This window comes from Echiichthys vipera (assembly GCF_963691815.1).
Source record: "Echiichthys vipera genome assembly, chromosome: 16".
In the NCBI taxonomy this organism is placed as follows: Eukaryota; Metazoa; Chordata; class Actinopteri; order Perciformes; family Trachinidae; genus Echiichthys; species Echiichthys vipera.
In genome coordinates, this window is record NC_139841.1 from 2,892,612 (window position 1) to 2,910,910 (window position 18,299).

The 18,299-nt window shown below is 44.4% G+C and overlaps 1 protein-coding gene across 1 annotated transcript in view; it reads right to left on the bottom strand.

Moving 5' to 3' along the window:
* Positions 1-257: 257 nt before the first annotated feature.
* LOC310959147 (LIM/homeobox protein LMX-1.2-like) overlaps positions 258-18,299 on the bottom strand; it is a gene marked incomplete at its 3' end in the record, with an annotated part of 93,133 nt that continues 75,091 nt past the window's right edge. Inside the window, exons 7-8 of the mRNA XM_083930394.1 lie at positions 1,665-1,820; positions 258-415 (exon numbers count right to left, since the gene is read on the bottom strand). Of these exons, the coding sequence (XP_083786520.1) occupies positions 258-415; positions 1,665-1,820 (314 nt within the window). The remainder of the gene's footprint in view (positions 416-1,664; positions 1,821-18,299) is intronic.

An 18,299-nucleotide genomic window follows, 5' to 3' on the forward strand; every position in this document is an offset into this window, starting at 1 on the left:
GTAATACTGTACACATACTGTACATGAAATGTACTGCTTCAACCCCCCCAAACAGCTGGCGTCATGTGTTTCAGTTCTAAGTGTTCCCATACCTTTGGCTGGAGGAGGTCAGTCAGATATATTTGGTGGATTCTGTCCTGCAGTGATGTTTCCGTGCTTACAATTCTATAGCCCGTGGGTCTTGTGTCTGCACTGTTGTGTTCTCACTGTTCATGACCTGGGATATCTTGGGTGGTACCAACAGTTATGGTGGGGCCTCAAGAGGCAAAGTATGAGCTCTGCATGGAGTATAGGCGATCAATGGGGTTCCCCGCCCGATACTGCAATGAGCCTACATTTGGAGTAGCCATGAAGCCGTCACTTAGACTTGTCAGAGAGGTGTCACTCTCCATGTCCTGGAAGAGGGAGTCAGTGCCTGTGAAGAGCAGAGAATACAGAGGAAGTGAAACAACTGCTGTGGTATTGCGAAATGAGAAATCATGGGGATGGGAATCATGGATTAACTCAGCAACAATTTCTGATATTAATTATTTTTCCTATTGTCCACAATAAGCTCCTTGGCCTTCTTGGTGTTAAGGGCCAGGTTGTTGTTGGCACACCATGCTGCTTAGAGCTTGACCTCCTCCCTGTAGGCTGACTCACCGCTGTTGCGGATGACACCAATCACCGTTGTATCATCTGCTTGATGACTTTTTTATGGTGTTGGGACCATATACAGGTGAGCAGTCGTTGGTGAAGAGGGAGTAGAGGAGAGGGCTCAGCACACAGCCCTGTGGAGAGTTGTGGTTATTAGAAAGTCCAGTATCCAGCTACAGAGGGAGGGGTTGATGCCAAGGCCATTCAGTTTGGTGATCAGTTTGAATAGCCTTACGGTGTTGAATGCTGAGCTGAAGTCAATGAAAAGCATTGTCATGTAGGTGTTCCTCTTGTCGAGGTGGGAGATGGTGAGTGAAGTGCTTGCGGTGATTACAACCTCTGTACTCCTGTTCTGGCTGTAGGCGAACTGGTGGGGGTCCAGTGTAGGAGGTAAGCAGCTTTTGAAGTGAGTCAGGACCAGCCTCTTGAAGCACTTATGATGATGGGGGTGAGTGAAACTAGGCGGACGTTGTTGAGGCAGATGCCATCAAATTTTTTGTGTGGAAAGTACCAGTTCACCTTTCTCATGGTCAACAAAATGACAAAAAAATATTGGGTGTAGCCTTTTTGGATTTGGATGGGTCTTTGAAGACACAGGTTCAAAAGGAGTGTAAGCAATGGTGGCTGACATATCCTGATTTTCATGTGCCAAGGTCCAAAAACACTGGATTTTTCATTTCCCAAAAAGCCTCTTTTTAGTATCTTTCATTGCCTTCTTACAACACTGCAATACACAACTTCCTATTACAGTGACATTATCACAACTGATAACATGATAATAGGAAATAAGAAAACATTGCTATATTCCTCTACTGTGGTGGAGGGCTGCAGCCTGTAACAGCATGCTTCGGGTGGCAGGTAGGGAAACACATTGTACAAGCCTCCACCTAGTGGACCACTATGGACAAGAGTCTCCATGTCACATTATATATGAGAAAACAAGGAGAATACAGAGAACACATAAAAGAAAGACCACAACAAACTCACACTGATCCACAGTTCCAGTCATTATAGAGTGTGATGCTCACCGTAGGGGTTCATGTGGTCACCAGGCATTTGGGGTGGCGTGAGGCCCTGTTGGAAGGGGTCAGTGTTGTAGCCATTGTGTTCAATGGTCACCAGTTGCTGCTGCTGGTTTGGAGGTAGATGCCCTGAGTAGGAGCTGATTAGGCCCTCCATACAACCTGATATCACAAGCAGAGGCATTGTTACAACTCTCTGTTGGCGAACACATGCTACAGGCATCTCGCCTTCACCAACCTTCACTGACCATTTCCATCCTTACCTCTTACCAATGGTGTAGGGCGCTAACACATGACTTAGTAACGTGTTAGATTAATGACTAGTGTTAGGGATTTCTTTGCAGTCCGTTTCCACAATTACATTACAGTAACTACTCCCGCTTTGACATATGGGGGTTGGCTTGTTTGCTGTCATACTGGAAGTTAGATTCAAGATTCAAGATTCAAGAAGCTTTATTTATCCCGAGGGAAATTATTGTGCAACAGTTTCAATACAAAGGTGGGAAAGGATCAGAGTGACAATAATCTAACATAATCAAATCAAAATAAAGCTAACATAAAATAAATCAAACAATAACTAAGTGTGACAGAGTGCAACAGACATTGTGGTTAAGCGTAGGTATATACAATATACAACAATACCCCCTGGAAAGTTTAGCAGCATATTGAAATAAAATAAGTTGCAAACTAAATAAGTGATAAGGAGCCGTTCTTACTGAAATAAGTTAGTTACAGTAAAGTACAGTGAAGTGTATGTGTGTGTGTGTGTGTGTGTGTGTGTGTGTGTGTGTGTGTGTGTGTGTGTGTGTGTGTGTGTGCCCCCAACATAGCAACTTCCTGGTTGATCCAATAAGGAAGTGCCAAAAACTGCAGTTCTCCGACTGTCCAAACTGACTGACTGACTTTCAAAATGTTATTGGACCAAATGGATCAAATTCTGATAATAACAAGGTTTCTTTTCGCTGCTGTTGGGATGCATGAAAAAATTAATCCATGGATTTAAAGACGTCTCTTTATCCAGCGAGTCAAGGGGAAAATGTTTTGGAGTGGAGTCCCACGGCATCACATGACTGGCCAAGAATTTGTAATTTCACAATTTGGCTTCAAAGTCCTGTGCACTTCCTGGAAAGAAAAATACCTAAATAAATGTACACTAATGCTTATGCTAATACTACCTTTGCCACAGTGGCGGCTTTTGGTCTTTCAAGGAGGGAAGCCCATTTTTCCGGCCTAAATCATAAATGTGTTTGTTTATTTATATGTAAATTCTACCCTCCCTTCCTTTTCAAGAAAATGATCTGTGACCTTGTCGTACCAACTAGGCGTCTTTTCCAGGGACTTGACCAGTGTCCTCTCAATGGCCAGCAGAGCTAGGCTGCTTAAACGGCCTGTGAAGTGTGACCGCCTGTCAGTGTGAGTGATCGTTACGGAGGGAGAAGCTCCACAGCTGCTCGTTGGGTCAGGGGAGGCAGGTGAGGCTGTGCCTCCCCTGTCATCATGAGAGGAAAAAGACACTAAATAATAAAACAACACAAGTATTAATATTTGTCCTCTGGACTATTGTTTTGGTGTGGTTCTTAATGTATTTTGACCATTTTTATAGTAAAAAATCGCAGAAAATTCTGTATTTCCTGCTTAAATAAACTGATACTCTTCGGAGACGAGAGGTGAGGCACGGACAGCCGAGCCTCCCTCCAGATTGCGCAATCACTCACAAACTGGATTACGCGTGTGCAAATGACGCGTGCTTTCTCCCATTTCTGTGTATGTTTCCAATATGATGGTTAAGGACACTTTTATGTAATAAAATTATACGTCTTCTTTTCCATGGTGTTCAGTAACATATTTTACGTATGTGTGTAATATTTACATCTTATTGATATGACATAAATCCACAGGGAAAATGCTTGCCTTAAGGCAGGCAGTACCTCTGCCTCAAGGAAGGCAGCGATAGTGATAAGCCTGATAGCCGGCCAACAGCTAGGCCAAGCTGAACTCTAACCCATGCGCAAAAAGTAAACAAAAGAAGTGTGCTGTGCGATGCTGTAGAGCTTAGCCCTGAAAATGGAGGATTTGATTTCTCAACTACGAAATTTTTCAAAGCTGGACTTTCAATCAAAGCAAGCAGTCATAAATACTGGGAGACCGACGCCAGAACTACGAGGTTTGCTTCAAACGACGGGAGTCGGGAATAGACGGGAAACTACTTGTTCTTTTCAAACGGATTGGTATACATGTAAAGACTGGCTTTGTGGCTGTGCTATAAAAAAAAGATCTTTTCTGCAAACATGAACGATCAACTGCTCACATTCAAAATCAGATTTCTTTAAAAACCTTTGGAATTTTGCACATTGATCAAGCTCTGAATGAACAACAAAGACTTAATATCAGCCTCCACAATGTCAAGGTAAAGGGAAATTGTGAGATTTTGAAAGATCTCATAAATGCAACCTGCTTTTTAGCTAAACAGGAGCTGGCCTTTCGTGGTAACGATGAGAGTGCAACCTCTTCCAATCTTGGAAACTATGTGGAATTAGTGCATGCGTTTGCAGAGAAAGATGAAAGGTTAGCGAGACACTTGGAGACAGCCACTATGTTTTCTTGCTTATCAAACAGAATACAGAATGATTTAATCGAAGCAGTTGGTGATGTAATCAGAAATGACATTAAAAAAGAGATTAATGCAGCCCCATTTGTGGCAGTAGAAGTGGATGAGACAACTGATGTCACAATTAAAGCTCTGATGTCTGTCATTTTACGTTACGTGGCTACAACTACAAGTGATTGAGGTGAAGTAGCCTGTCAGGTTAAGGAGGCATTTTTGGGGATTTGATGATGTGAGTGATGATAGACGTGCTGCTGCTATAGCTGAGTATGTTTTTGGAGTTTTGTAAAAGTACGAATATAAATAAAAGAAAGGGTCCCAGAGGCCATGTTTACCCACTGTTATGCACATAAATTAAACCTTGTGCTCTCACATTCTGCAAAATGCATGCCTGAGCGTAAAATGTTTTTTAAAACAGTGGAAGGACTAGGGTCGTTTTTCAGCAAGTCAACAAAACACACTCACTTAATGGATGAAGTTGTGAAGCGGCGTTTACCTAGAGCAGCGCCCACTAGATGGAGCTCAAATTCAAGGCTGGTGCAATCAATAAGTATGCACCAAAGTGATCTGCATGATGTATTCTGTATCATGAGCGAAAATCCTGACAACTGGGATAATGACGGCCTGCTGATGGCCAGTGGATATGATAGGTGGTTATCAAAAGCATCAACATGCTTTTACATTATGGCATATGAAGAAATTTTTTGTCATACTGACTCTCTCTTTAGAGTGCTGCAGGCCAAGACAATGGACATTGGATTTTGTTGTGCACGGATACGTGTCACAATTGCAGTTGTTGAGCATTTGAGACAAGAGTTTGACAATTTCTATGGGCGGTTTGAGCAGAGATGCTCTGCACTTGGCGTGACAGATAATGAGAGAAGCCAAAGTAAAACGCCAGCCAAAGATGAGAGGAAACAGAAGTTTTTCGACATTCTGGACAATGTCAGTACTCAAATGAAAGCTACGTTTGATCATTTTGGTGAGCTAGCTTTTCTTGGATTGGTCGATTGTGCAAAATTTAATGAAATTTCAAAACACTTGGATGACACCAAACTGCAGAGCTTGTCAAAGTATGCCAGGTATTTTGACTTTGTCAGGCTATAATCAGATCGTATTAGACTGTATAGTTCAAAACAAGTGAGGAGTGAGTGCAAATCTCCTGTACAGCTTCTAAACTTTTTAGCCCAGAATAATTTAATTCAGACTGTTCCTGAGGCAACAAAGTAACTCCAGCTTGTGCTCACTATACCTGCAACAACGGCTTCTGTGGAAAGGTCGTTTTCTGCATTGAAAAGGATCAAAACTAACAGTCTGAATCGGACTGACTAAGGACGGCTTTCTTCACTGGCAGTTATCTCAATTGAGGCAGAGAGACTTTTAAAACTCAAAGGAGCCAGAGGACAACAAGAGGACTTTTACAACCAAGTCACGGAGATCTTCGTCCAGAAGGAAAGGCGAATGGATTTCATTTACAAGTAAAGGTAAGATATACGGCAATATACAGTGGCACTGGTGTTTTAAAATAGTTTTCAGCATCCTTTTCGCTCCAATTCTCTCATCCTATCCTATTGGCATCCTACTGTATGTTTGTAAATCTGTCTTGTGAGTCAGTGCCTCCCCAACCCCAGCCCTCACTGCACGTCACTGCCATCTATTCACATGGTAACAGGGTCACATTTTAAAGCTCTGGGGGTCCCGCTAAAAATTCAAACAAAAACTAAAATTACTTAGCAGGTGGTATACTCGACTGTGTTCTGGATACTGAGGTCAGGGGGCATGCACTTCTGATAGTTATCTTATGTGTACATTATTTTATCTAATGGATGTAGCCCTGTGGCCCTTATTTTCATTCATTTATATGCAGATATTAAAATGTTTGTTAATAAATAACAGTTCATGAAGTGTAAATATGTTTAAAATGTGTCAGATTATAATATGTTAAAACATTCATTCCATATACAGTTAAAAGTCAGAGAAAGAAGAGTGGTGTTAGTTTTAAAAATCATCCATAGTTGGTTGTCTGCACAACTACCAAAGGACCACGTTTGTTTGTGGGGAAGTGAAGCATCTTTTATTCTCTCATCTCTGTTGGTATGTCTGTAGTCCTTAGCCAATCCTGTCCTCACCTTGTCCAAGGAGGAGGTGCTTAGCGTCACCTACATGCTGCTGCAAGGTTAGCGACAGCATTAGCGGCCTTAGTGGCATCCAAGCAGGATAGCTGTAGCGCTAAAAGTAAAGTAACAACACTCCTTACTTCCAAGACTCACGGAGAGTCATCCTGTGGTTGATGTTGTGAACTCTGAGAAGCTGCCAGAGGTAAATACATGTGTTTTGATGTACTTGGTGCTACCGGGAGAGCCCTGGACCGTTGGAGAGAGACTGTAGCTGTTGTACTTGATCGTTGGTTAAACGCTGCGTGTGCTGCACCCCACATTCCCTTGCCGCTGAAACTACACCTTGCCCTTTGCCCTTCCCCCATTCCCCAATCGTCATCTCTGACTGCTGTGGATTTGTGAGTACACTTCTAACTCGTGCACATGCTTTTTGTTTATGCTGGGTAACCAATGAACGGGTCATTTGTTTCTGGCCTCAATGCTCACGAGCTTCGACCGGGCCTGCAACGTTTTCTTTTAGTTACTTTTAATAGCCCGGTGTGAATGTGAGTGTGTGCTGTGGACATTTAAGTTTTCTGATCTGACTTTGTCTCTGTGTGTTCACCATGGGTCCTTTGTGAACTTACTAAAGCAGGTCAATGAGATTTTGAACACTGTTATCAGTGCACACTTAAAGGTCAACAGTTAACTAGTTTCCAACTAACCCATTTGTGACTTTGTAATAAATAAATCTTGTTGTTTCTACTAAATCCTGTGTTGTAATTGTAAAGGTGATACTTTTTGGATAATTAGTGTTAAAACAGGTTAAAGTGAACTGTAGATTTAAGGGGGAAGTACCACATTTTGTGTGTACTTATTAATAGTTATTGGAGGCACCGCCAAGTTAATTTTCATCTTTATCACAGTTTTCACAGGTACAAAGCGCCATCTTAAGACAAACTCAGGCCCCGTCCCATTGTACTACAATACCGTAATTGTTTATCAATAAATATTTACTAGCTACATGGGACTGGGGTTACATAAATGGAGGCACCGCTGGGATGAGTTCACCGTTTGACCGATTAAATTTAAGTAAACAAGCTCAAAACTCACCTACTATAATGGCTCACTCACCCGACCCCCAGTTACTAGCTGAGCTCCGGAAATGGTGTGAAGAGGCAGGAGTAATGTACCTACAGAGGCAGCTGTAGCCGATATAACAGAGTCATTGGAGGCTGTAAAAGTACTCGACCGAGTTCGCTATAGATCTAGAAAGTTTGTCTCATTGCTACAGCATGACATGATACTCTGTGAGTGCCAAAACCTAGTTGACGCTAAAACAGCTCCCCCTGAGATCCACCCCCTTGGTGGTGGAAGCCCATGGAAGATGACCCTTCTCACATGTGCCATGGCTCCACCTGATGACTTCACACTGAAGCTGATGAAGCTTATTGCAAAGTGAAGGTAAATCCTTAAATTACCTCCAACCATTACTTGAGCAAAGCGCACCCACAAAGTCAGACCCAACCTCCATCATTCGTAATGTGGGAGAGTTGCTGGAAAAAACAATGTGACCTCCACAAGAGAGCAATGCCTTCCGCAGGTTACGAGTTTTTTCAGGTGTGAGTCCCACACCTGCAAAGGAGGAGACACTTGAAAACTGGCTAGAGCAGGCACAGCTAATGCTAGACGAGTGCAATTGTTCTGTAAATAGAAAAAGAAAAGGATTGTGTAAAAGGCCCAGCATTTGAGATAATTCCAGGCTGTGCGATACAATAATGCAGATGCACGTCCAGAAGATTATTTAGCAGCCCAGGAAAATGCATTTGGGATCACAAAGTCCGATGAAGATCTTTATTTTGCCTTACGATCCCTGCAACAAAAATCAGGTAAAAGGTTATCTGATTACTTAAGAAGATTAGAAAAGGCGCAGAGGTCAGAGTCTGACATCCTACTACTCCAGTTGCGTTTGAAAGAGAGGGTAAGGAACCCTCCATCTTTCATGGAGTTACTGAGTGAGATTAGAGTAGAGGAAGATCAGAAAGTGACTCGACGAAATCTCACCACAAGCTCGCATGCAGTACGCACGGCAGAGGTGAGTACAGCCCACTCTGCTGAAGCAGATACTCTTAAGAGTCAGGTAAAAGCTTTAGAAGCTAAAGTACAGCAGCTATCAGTCAAAGAAGGACCTCCAGTGTTGCACATTGACCCTGAAGTGCAGTCGCTGAAGGAACAAGTGCCTAGTTTGCAACTGTTAAATCAGCTCAGAGAGCAAACAGCCAGGGAAGAGACCTCAATTACACCAGAGAAGAATTCCCAACGTTTTAAACCAAAACAACCATTTATACCTAGGAACAGCTATAAAACTACAGATGGACAGGGTGTATTTTGTTACCACTGTGGTGAGGATGGCCACATTACCAAAAACTGCAGTAGCCCTGACAACCCCTCCAAAGTGATAAGTAAGCTAATAAGACACAACCAACAGCTCAAACATAACCAAAAGGTTCCCCCAACCAATTCCCCTGGACCAACAGGACATGTGGGTCAACTCGAAAGCAGTACACTAGGGCTCAGTCTGCCAGCAGACATCCCTCAAGGCTTAGTGGGTGAATCTAGCATCGGGAAAGTCATAATAGAAGGACACACATGTGACACCTTAATTGACGGTGGCTCTAATGTATCAATTGTTTTAAAGATTACTATAACAAGCACTTGTCCCATCTACCGCTTAACTCCATTTCAAGCTTGGAGCTATGGGGCTATGGGGCCTAGTTACCCATATAAAGGCTACATTGCAGCTGAGATACAGTTTTTCGAAGATGGTTATGTGACCCTACGGTGATGCTTGTTTTAGTCTGCCCAGATGGTAAGGGCCCTGAAAAACTACCTCTCATTGTTGGTACAAATGCACGAGCATTCAGTCATGCCCGAGGTCCAATAAAGTTCAAGGTGACCCCAAGCTAGCACGAACCATGCGTGTTGACACAGCTACCTACCCAGCCTAAGTCACTACTCCCTCATAGTGATCCTCTGGCTGTAGTTAACTGGACTGGACCTGGACCTCTTATTGTGCCCCCTGGTGGTGAGCGTTCAGCCATTTGCACCGTGGTGGGTGACGAGAAACTCAACAATAGTATCCTTGTGGTTGAGACTCCTTCCGACGGATCACTTCCAGCTGGAGTGTTAATGCCCCCCTGTGTCCTACTCTCTGCAGAGATGGATTGCAATAGATTTTCTGTGTTGTTGAAGAATGAGTCCGCCAAGCCAAAAGCCATCCCCAAAGGCACTGTAATCGCCTATGTGCATAAAGCAGAAGTTGTCACCCAGCTGCAGCATGCAGAGACCCCATCTAGCACACTTGACCCTGCTATCTGTACTTTTGGTGACTCTTCCATTCCAGAGAACTGGAAAAACCGACTGGCTCAAAAATTGGCTGACCCCCCTCAGGTTTTCTCCTTGTCAGAGTGGGATGTGGGTTTGGCAAGAGGGGTGGAGCACTGCATTAGGTTAAAAGACCCTATCCCTTTCCGAGAGAGAGTCAGGCGCCTCGCCCCAGCAGAAATCGACAAAGTCCGCAAACATCTACAGGAGCTCCTTGCTGCAGGTATTATTAAAGAATCCCGCAGCCCGTACGCCTCTCGCATAGTGATCGCAAGGAGAAAGAATGGCAAAATAAGGATGTGCATTGACTATCGCACCCTTAATCTGAAAACCATACCTGACCAATACACTCTTCCTCGGATTGATGACACGTTGGCCAGCCTCACAGGTAGCCGTTGGTTGTCTGTGCTCGACCTTCGCTCTGGCTTTTATCAAATCGCCATGTCCGAGGAGGACAAGGAAAAAACAGCGTTCCTCTGCCCACTTGGCTTTTATCAGTTTGTGCGGATGCCCCAAGGCATCACCGGGACCCCTGCCACGTTCCAGCGTTTAATGGAAAAGGCAGTGGGAGATATGAACCTGCTTCAATGTCTCGTCTACCTCGACGACCTTATCGTGTTTGGTCGCACTCTAGAAGAACACGAAGAGCGTCTTCTGCGTGTACTTGACCGCCTGGCAGAGGTCGGCTTGAAACTTTTCAACCCACTACCCACTTGAAATCGCTGCAGTCATTTCTGGGGTTCTGTGGTTATTACCGCAAGTTCATTAAGAATTACTCAGCCATAGTTCGCCCTCTCACTGACCTGACAAAGGGATACCCTCCTGTAAGGTAGGGGAAGAAACCAGCCAAATCCGATGTTAAAGACTACTATCGAACATCTGAACCCTCTGGCGAGCGCTGGACGCATTTTGTCAAATCATCCACTGCCTTACCAGTGCTCCAGTGTTGGCTTTTGCCGATGCGGCAAAGCCCTACATCCTACATGTGGATGCCAGCCTAGACGGGCTTGAAGCGGTCCTCAATCAAGAATACCCTGAAGGGTTGGGACCTGTGGCATTTGCTAGCCGTAAGTTATGCCAGTCAGAGAAAAACTACCCTATCCACCAGCTGGGATTTCTGGCCTTGAAGTGGGCCGTAGTGGATAAGTTCCATGACTATCTCTATGGTGCCAGATTTACAGTGAGAACAGACAACAACCCACTCACCTATGTGCTCACAACTGCGAAGCTGAGTGCCACTGGCCATAGGTGGTTGGCTAACTTAACTACATATGACTTTGACATTAAGTATAAGCCTGGCAGAGAAAACGTGGATGCTGACTGGTTGTCCAGGAACGCCATGGAAGAGGACAACAAATGGAAACGCATCTCCCAAGAAGGTGTCGAAGCTCTCTGTCGCCAATTTAGTGTAACTCAATCATCTGAGTTACCTAACCGTCTCACAGACCAGTTGGGAGTTCCCCCAAGTTCCATCCCACCTGCTTACGCTTTATCCAAGTGCTCAAATTTGTTCACGACGATTCTGGCCATCCGGGAGTTGACCGCACCACTGACCTGGTAAAAGACAGATTTTACTGGCCGAAAATGGCCTCTGACATTTCCCAGTACATCAAAAACTGTGTCCGGTGTGTTGCTCGTAAAGCGTTACCTCACAGGGCCGCACCTTTGAAACAGATAACCAGCAGTCCACTCGACCTAGTGTGTTTAGACTTTCTGTCCATAGAGTCAGATTCAAAGGGTATGACCAACGTCCTGGTGGTAACAGACCACTTTACGCGATATGCACAGGCTTATGTGACCAAAGAGCACAGAGCAATAACCGTCACCAAGGTGCTGTTTTTTTGTGCATTATGGCTTGCCATCCAGAATTCATTCGGACCAAGGGCGTGACTTCGAGAGTCGTCTCATCAAAGAGCTCTTGGGAACGTTAGGCATCAAAAAATCTAGAACGAGTCCATATCACCCCCAAGGTGACCCGCAGCCAGAGCGTTTTAACCGAACACTCTTGTCTATGCTTGGTACTCTCCAACCCAGTCAAAAACACAAATTGAGTCAATATGTCAGTTCGCTCGTCCATGCCTACAACTGTACCTGTAACGATACGTCTGGCTACTCTCCATACTACTTAATGTTTGGGCGTGAAGCTCGCCTGCCCATTGATCTGTGTTTTGGAACTTCTCCAAATGGGGACGACTGTAGTAACTACTTACAGTATGTTGACAAACTGAAAAGTGACCTGAAAAGAGCATACGAGTTAGCAGTGACAGTAGCTGACAAGTCGCATGAAAAAAAACAAGAGATACTATGACAACAGAGTGAGAAACCAAGTGTTGGAAAAAGGGGATCGTGTGCTCATACAAGCACTGGGCTTGCCAGGAAAGCACAAGCTTGGTGACAAATGGCATTCTGACCCTTATCTTGTTGTTGAAAAACTGCCAAACCTACCTGTGTACAGAGTAAAACCTGGAAGGGGAGAGGCATGGTCAAGACACTGCACCGGGACCACCTTTTACCCATAGGGTATCTTGTCAGGTTTCCCTCAGATTTGGAGGTGGATAGCCTACCGCAGAGGCCGGTGACACGATTGCATCAAAAGGAAAAGTCAACTGAAAAACGTAACCAGGAAGAACACTCTGAAGATGAGGATGAACACTATAACCTACCTGTTGACCGGAGGGAGGACATCTTAGGGCGTGATCACACTGTCCTCCCGGACCGAGACCCGGACTTTAGGGTACTTGTCCCCCCTCCCTCTCCCCCCCGCGCCCCAGCCCCGTTTGTACTCACACTACCTGGGCCTCGGCCAATGCTTCTTGCTGTCCATACGCCTTCAAGCCGTAACACGTCACACGCATTGATCGTGTGTGTGTGGCTTTGTTTACAAATCTTTCCGTAGACCTCGGAGTTTTTGTGCGTCTTGTCGACTGTTTTTGAATATTTTCATCCGACCAAATCTGCAGTAAACACTCCACCTCCGCACCACACCAACGTGAACCTTTCCCCACCATTGTTGTTGTAGTTAAATGTCCGCGCATGGTCCGTCCTTCTATTTACATGTCCGAACAGGCGGACATAACACTACTGCCGTAGGGCTCGTGCGCGTGCACGTGCGCACGCTCGTGCTCGTACATGTGCAAACGGCTCCGCTAAAGCCCACCTATTTCAAGCGGGCCGTGGAGGGCCAGCTGGCCCCAGTTGAGCGCGGAGCGGGTGCGCTCACACTACTTAAAGGTACTAGACTTTAGCTGAAAAACCGGTTTTGGCCGCGGGCAAAAGGATAGTGTGAGCACGCTCTTATTTGCCGTTGATCTGCTGGCGGATCAGTTTAATAGAGATGTTTCCCTGGACCATGCAACACTTGCAGATGTATCTCGGCCTAACATTGGTGAAGAGGAAGTTGATGTGGATACAATCCCGCAAAGATAAGATGCAGAGCAGACTCAGCCACTGCCAAGGGACACTGTGGTGGACACAGGTCTAGAAGGGTGAGAGCTCCCCTCTACTAGTCAGTCTCAAAGTAGTGCCGAGCATGTTTGTAACCGTCCCGCCCGAAGACAAGTGAAGCCCATTGTTCGGTAAAGCTATGATAAGCCTGGCCATTCCACCAATGAACCTATTGAACAGATGTAAAACTTGTGTGATGAGGGCATCAACACCTTTTAGAAAGGGGAGGATGGAGCCCTGTGGCCCTTATTTTCATTAATTTATATAAAGATATTAAAATGTTTGTTAATAAATAACAGTTCATAAAGGGTAAATACGTTTAAAATGTGTCAGATTATAATATGTTAAAACATTTATTCCATATACAGTTAAAAGTCAGAGAAAGAAGAGTGGTGTTAGTTTTAAAAATCATCCATAGTTGGTTGTCTGCACAACTACCAAAGGACCACGTTTGTTTGTGGGGAAGTGAAGCATCTTTTATTCTCTCATCTCTGTTGGTATGTCTGTAGTCCTTAGCCAATCCTGTCCTCACCTTGTCCAAGGAGGAGGTGCTTAGTGTCACCTACGTGCTGCTGCATGGTTAGCAACAGCAGAAGCGGCCTTGGCATCCAAGCAGGATAGCTGTAGCTCCTTACTTCCAAGACTGACGGAGTCGTCCTGTGGTTGATGTGTGTGAACTCTGAGAAGCTGCCAGAGGTAAATACTGTTTTGATGTACTTGGTGCTGTTCATTAATTGTAATTTGAAAGAGACAAGCTGATTTGCTAATCGCTGTTAGCCGTTAGCTTAGCGTGCATACTGTTAATTCTGCATTGCAGCTAGCAGTTGCTCATTTGTTTAATACTGTGGGTTTTTTGCCATGAATTAGCTTGTAGCTTCATTACTAAGAGGAATTATGCGATTCAGGACCAGACATTTGCTATAAGAGGGAGAGAGTGAGGCCCGGGAGAGCCCTGGACCGTTGGAGAGCGTGCAGGCTGGTCGCGCACTTCGAGACCACGGGAGTCCCCAGCCGTCGTCTCCCCGAACTCGCCCCCTCTTCTCTCCAACCACACTGATAACCGGGGACTCCATCATCAAAAATATTGGTTCTTCAATGCTGTCACTCGCTGTTTTCCTGGAGCCACCGTGCCAGATATCCTGGACAAGCTCCTGGGGCTGCTGCTCTTACTCCCTTCCACTATCAGTCGGGTGATAATTCACGTCGGGACCAACGACTTAGCCCGGGAGCAGTAAAAGCTGACCAAAAAGGATTTTAATGGTTTTTTATCCTTTTTAAGTGCCTGTGCTAAGTCTGTTTTGATTTCTGGCCCAATCCCCGCAGTAGTCCGTGGAGCAGGGCGTTTTAGCAGTTTGCTCAGTCTCCACAGCTGGCTCCAATATGCATGCACAGCCCTCAACATTGGTTTAATTGACAATTTTAACCTGTTTTGGGGGCGTTCAGAGTTTTTCAGGAGCGATGGCCTCCAAACCCCAGCACGCTGGGTAGCCGCATGCTTTCAGCTAATATACAGTACGCTGTACAATCTGCACAAACGACCCACTGACTCGCTACTGATACACGTGAACACGGACCCTCTTCCCCACACTCACCTTCACCCTCACACTACACACGCCCCCTGTTCAGTCACCCCTGAGGCACAGAACAACATCCACACCATCAAAACCAGAATTTCACATAGACAAATTACTCCAAGGACTGTTTTTAGACCACACTGTTTTCAACATTCCTTTAGAAAGACATGATGAGTGCAAATTCAACACAGACATTAAAATAGCTGTGCTGAACATGCGCTCTCTTTTAAACAAATCCATTATCATTAACACTGTAATTTTAGATAACAACCTAGACAACATTCTCCTTAAAGAGACATGGCTTGGCACTGATGCACCTGTTGTTCTCACTGAGGCTTCCCCACCAAATTTTAACTTTTTATTTTTTACTAGAGGGTTACAAAAAGGAGGCGGAACTGTGTCAATCACCAAAGACCCCATGTTGTCAAATTAATATTTTTCATTTGAGTATCATGCCTTTGTTTTTAGCAGCCCCCCCATCCTCTGTATGACAGTCTACAGACCACCCCAATATTCCGCCTCTTTTAACAGTGAATTCTCAGAGCTACAGTCAATAACACATAGCACTTATAACAGAATAGTGATAACCGGTGATTTTGATTTACACATAGATAATTCCTCAGATCCTATGTCGAGAGAATTTTTAAACCTTCTCCATTGCCTTGATTTTATCAACATGTCACGCAGCCGACTCACAGCAGGGGGCGCACCTTGGACCTGGTCATAACCTATGGCCTGTCCGTTGGTGCGCCCTCTGTTGTGGACCTGGCTGTGTCTAACCACTTTTGTGTGTTTTTTACAATCACCAGTTTTAACCAGCAGGAGGCCCCAGTGAGAACAGTGATGAAACGCTACCTAACTTCTGAAGTCGCTTCAAATTTTATCCAGATTTTACAGAGCACTCCTGCAGAAATTTTACCAGCACCGTGTGATTTTATTGTTGACAATTTTAACCATAAAATAAAATCAACGGTGGGCTTGGTGGCTCCACTCTCAATAAAAAGAAGTTTTACAAGACCGACACCCCCATGGAGAAATGCAGAAACTATAAAACTAAAGAGAAACTGCAGGAGTGCTGAGAGGAGATGGAGAAAAACAAAACTGACAGTTCACTATGAAATTTTACGTGGACATCTCAAAACATTCAAAAACGCAATCAAACAGTCTCCTCAATCTCCCATTTCCAAAAACTAATCAACGAACATAAAAACAACCAAAAATTCCTCTTCTCCACAATTGACCTTTTAACAAACAAAAATTTTAATAGATCCTCCAAAACACCAACTGACGCCTTTTGTGAGAACTTTGCAGATCACTTCAGAAATAAAATCAATGACATCAGATCGAGTCTTTTACCCCAACAGATTTCCAATGTTGACACACCTGGATCATTGATTTTACCCGAGGAATCACTGGAGAGTTTTGCCCTGGTTGATGCGGGGACACTTGGTCGAGTCCTCTCCAAAGTAAAGTCCACAACCTGCCTATTAGATCCAATTCCCACACCGTTTTTTAAAACACTTTGTGGATTCTTTGAAGATCAGCTGTTATACATGGTGAATTGCTCTCTTCAGACGGGGGTCTTCCCCGCCTCCTTTAAAGCAGCGGTGGTGAAGCTCCTTCTGAAGAAGAGCAACTTAGATCCCAACATCTTTAATAATTATCGGCCTGTATCCAACTTACTGTGTTTAAGTAAAATTTTGGAAAAACTTGTTTTCAATCAAGTAAATTACTTTTTAATTGCAAACAACATTTTTGAGAAGTGTCAGTCTGGTTTCAGGACATACCACAGTACAGAGACAGCCCTTTCAAAGATTTTAAACGACATCAGGTGCAACTTGGATAACAATGAAGTCACAGTCTTGGTACTACTGGATCTAACCACCGCCTTCGATACAGTAGACCACCACATTGTATTAGATAGACTGAAGAACCTTGTCGGCCTCTCTGGTACTGTTCTTAACTGGTTAATTTCTTACCTCACAGATCGACACTTCTTTGTAAGTATGGATACATGTTCCTCAGAAACCCACAAAATAAAGTGTGGTGTTCCCCAAGGGTCAATTTTAGGTCCAACTCTTTTTAATCTTTACATGCTTCCCCTTGGGGACGTCATCAGGAGGCACGGCATCAGCTTTCATAGTTATGTTGACGATACGCAACTGTATATTGCCGTGTCTCCTGATGACACAGGGCCTAATGATGTCCTTTTTAACTGCATTTTAGATATCAAGACATGGATGGCAGGGAATTTCCTACAGCTCAACCAGGAAAAAACAGAGATTTTACTCATTGGTCCTGAGGGCCAGAAAGAGAAACTTTTACCAAAGTTAAAGAATTTTAAACTATCACAATCTGTAAAAAATCTGGGTGTGATTTTTGACTCTGGGCTCAGTTTTATTCCACACATAAAAAATATAACAAAAATAGGTTTTTACCATCTTAAGAACATATCTTGATCTCTTGTCGTTTAGACTACTGTAATGCCCTGCTCTCTGGCCTTCCCAAAAAGAGCATTTCGAATCTACAATTATTACAAAACTCAGCTGCACGAGTGCTGACAAGGACCAGAGGGCGGGAGCACATAACACCAGTTTTAAAGTCGCTGCATTGGCTCCCCGTGCGTTTCAGGATCGATTTTAAAGTTCTTCTACTTGTTTTTAAGTGTCTTAACGGTCTTGGGCCTTCTTACCTATCTGATTTGCTTTTACCTTATCGGCCGCCGCGGACCCTGAGGTCCTCCGGCACTGGCCTTTTAACCATACCACAGGTAAGGCTTTCGGTTGTTATGGGCCCTGACTGTGGAACAGCCTGCCGGAGAGCCTAAGGGTCACAGAGACTGCTGAAGTTTTTAAAAGAGGCTTAAGACCCTTCTTTTTAACAAGGCTTTTAATTGTAATCTTAACTCTTTTTGATTTCTACTAGGCAGTGCTAATCAGAGCACTTTTTACTCTTTTTTACTGTTTTAATCTCTGTGTTTTAGCCTTCATGCTTTCATTTTTTTTATGGCCCCTCATGTCTTGTGCTCTTATGCTTTTATGTTCTAGTTCATGTTTTTAGCCTCTGTGCTTTTATGCTTTTATGTTTTAGCCCCTAATGTTTTTAGCCTCCATATTTCAACCCTTTACTGTTTTAGGCAACAGTTTTTAATCTCCAGTGTTTCCTCAGGGGGCCTGCCAGATTGGGAGTTGTCTCTGGTCTGGCCGCGGGGGTGCTGTCCCGTGGACAGTTCCGACCCAAGCAACTAGAGGGCTCTGCACTTTAGTGCTAAGGCTCCTGTCTGCCCGGGTTGGGGTGGTCTCTGTGGCGGTGCTCCCTGCAACCTTGGACTGGGATCTCTCCCAGTGTGGTTGGCCCCCCAAAGTTAGCTTCCTCTAGCCTCCTCTGTACCTCAGGTCTTGCTGCCCGGCCATGTCTCTGTAGATACAGCTAGTGTTTGTGTAGGTGTGAGTGTGTGTCAGCGTGGCTGTGTGTGTATGTTTGAATGTGTGAATGAACTTATACATATTTGTGTATGTCTCTGTGCGTGACTGTGGGG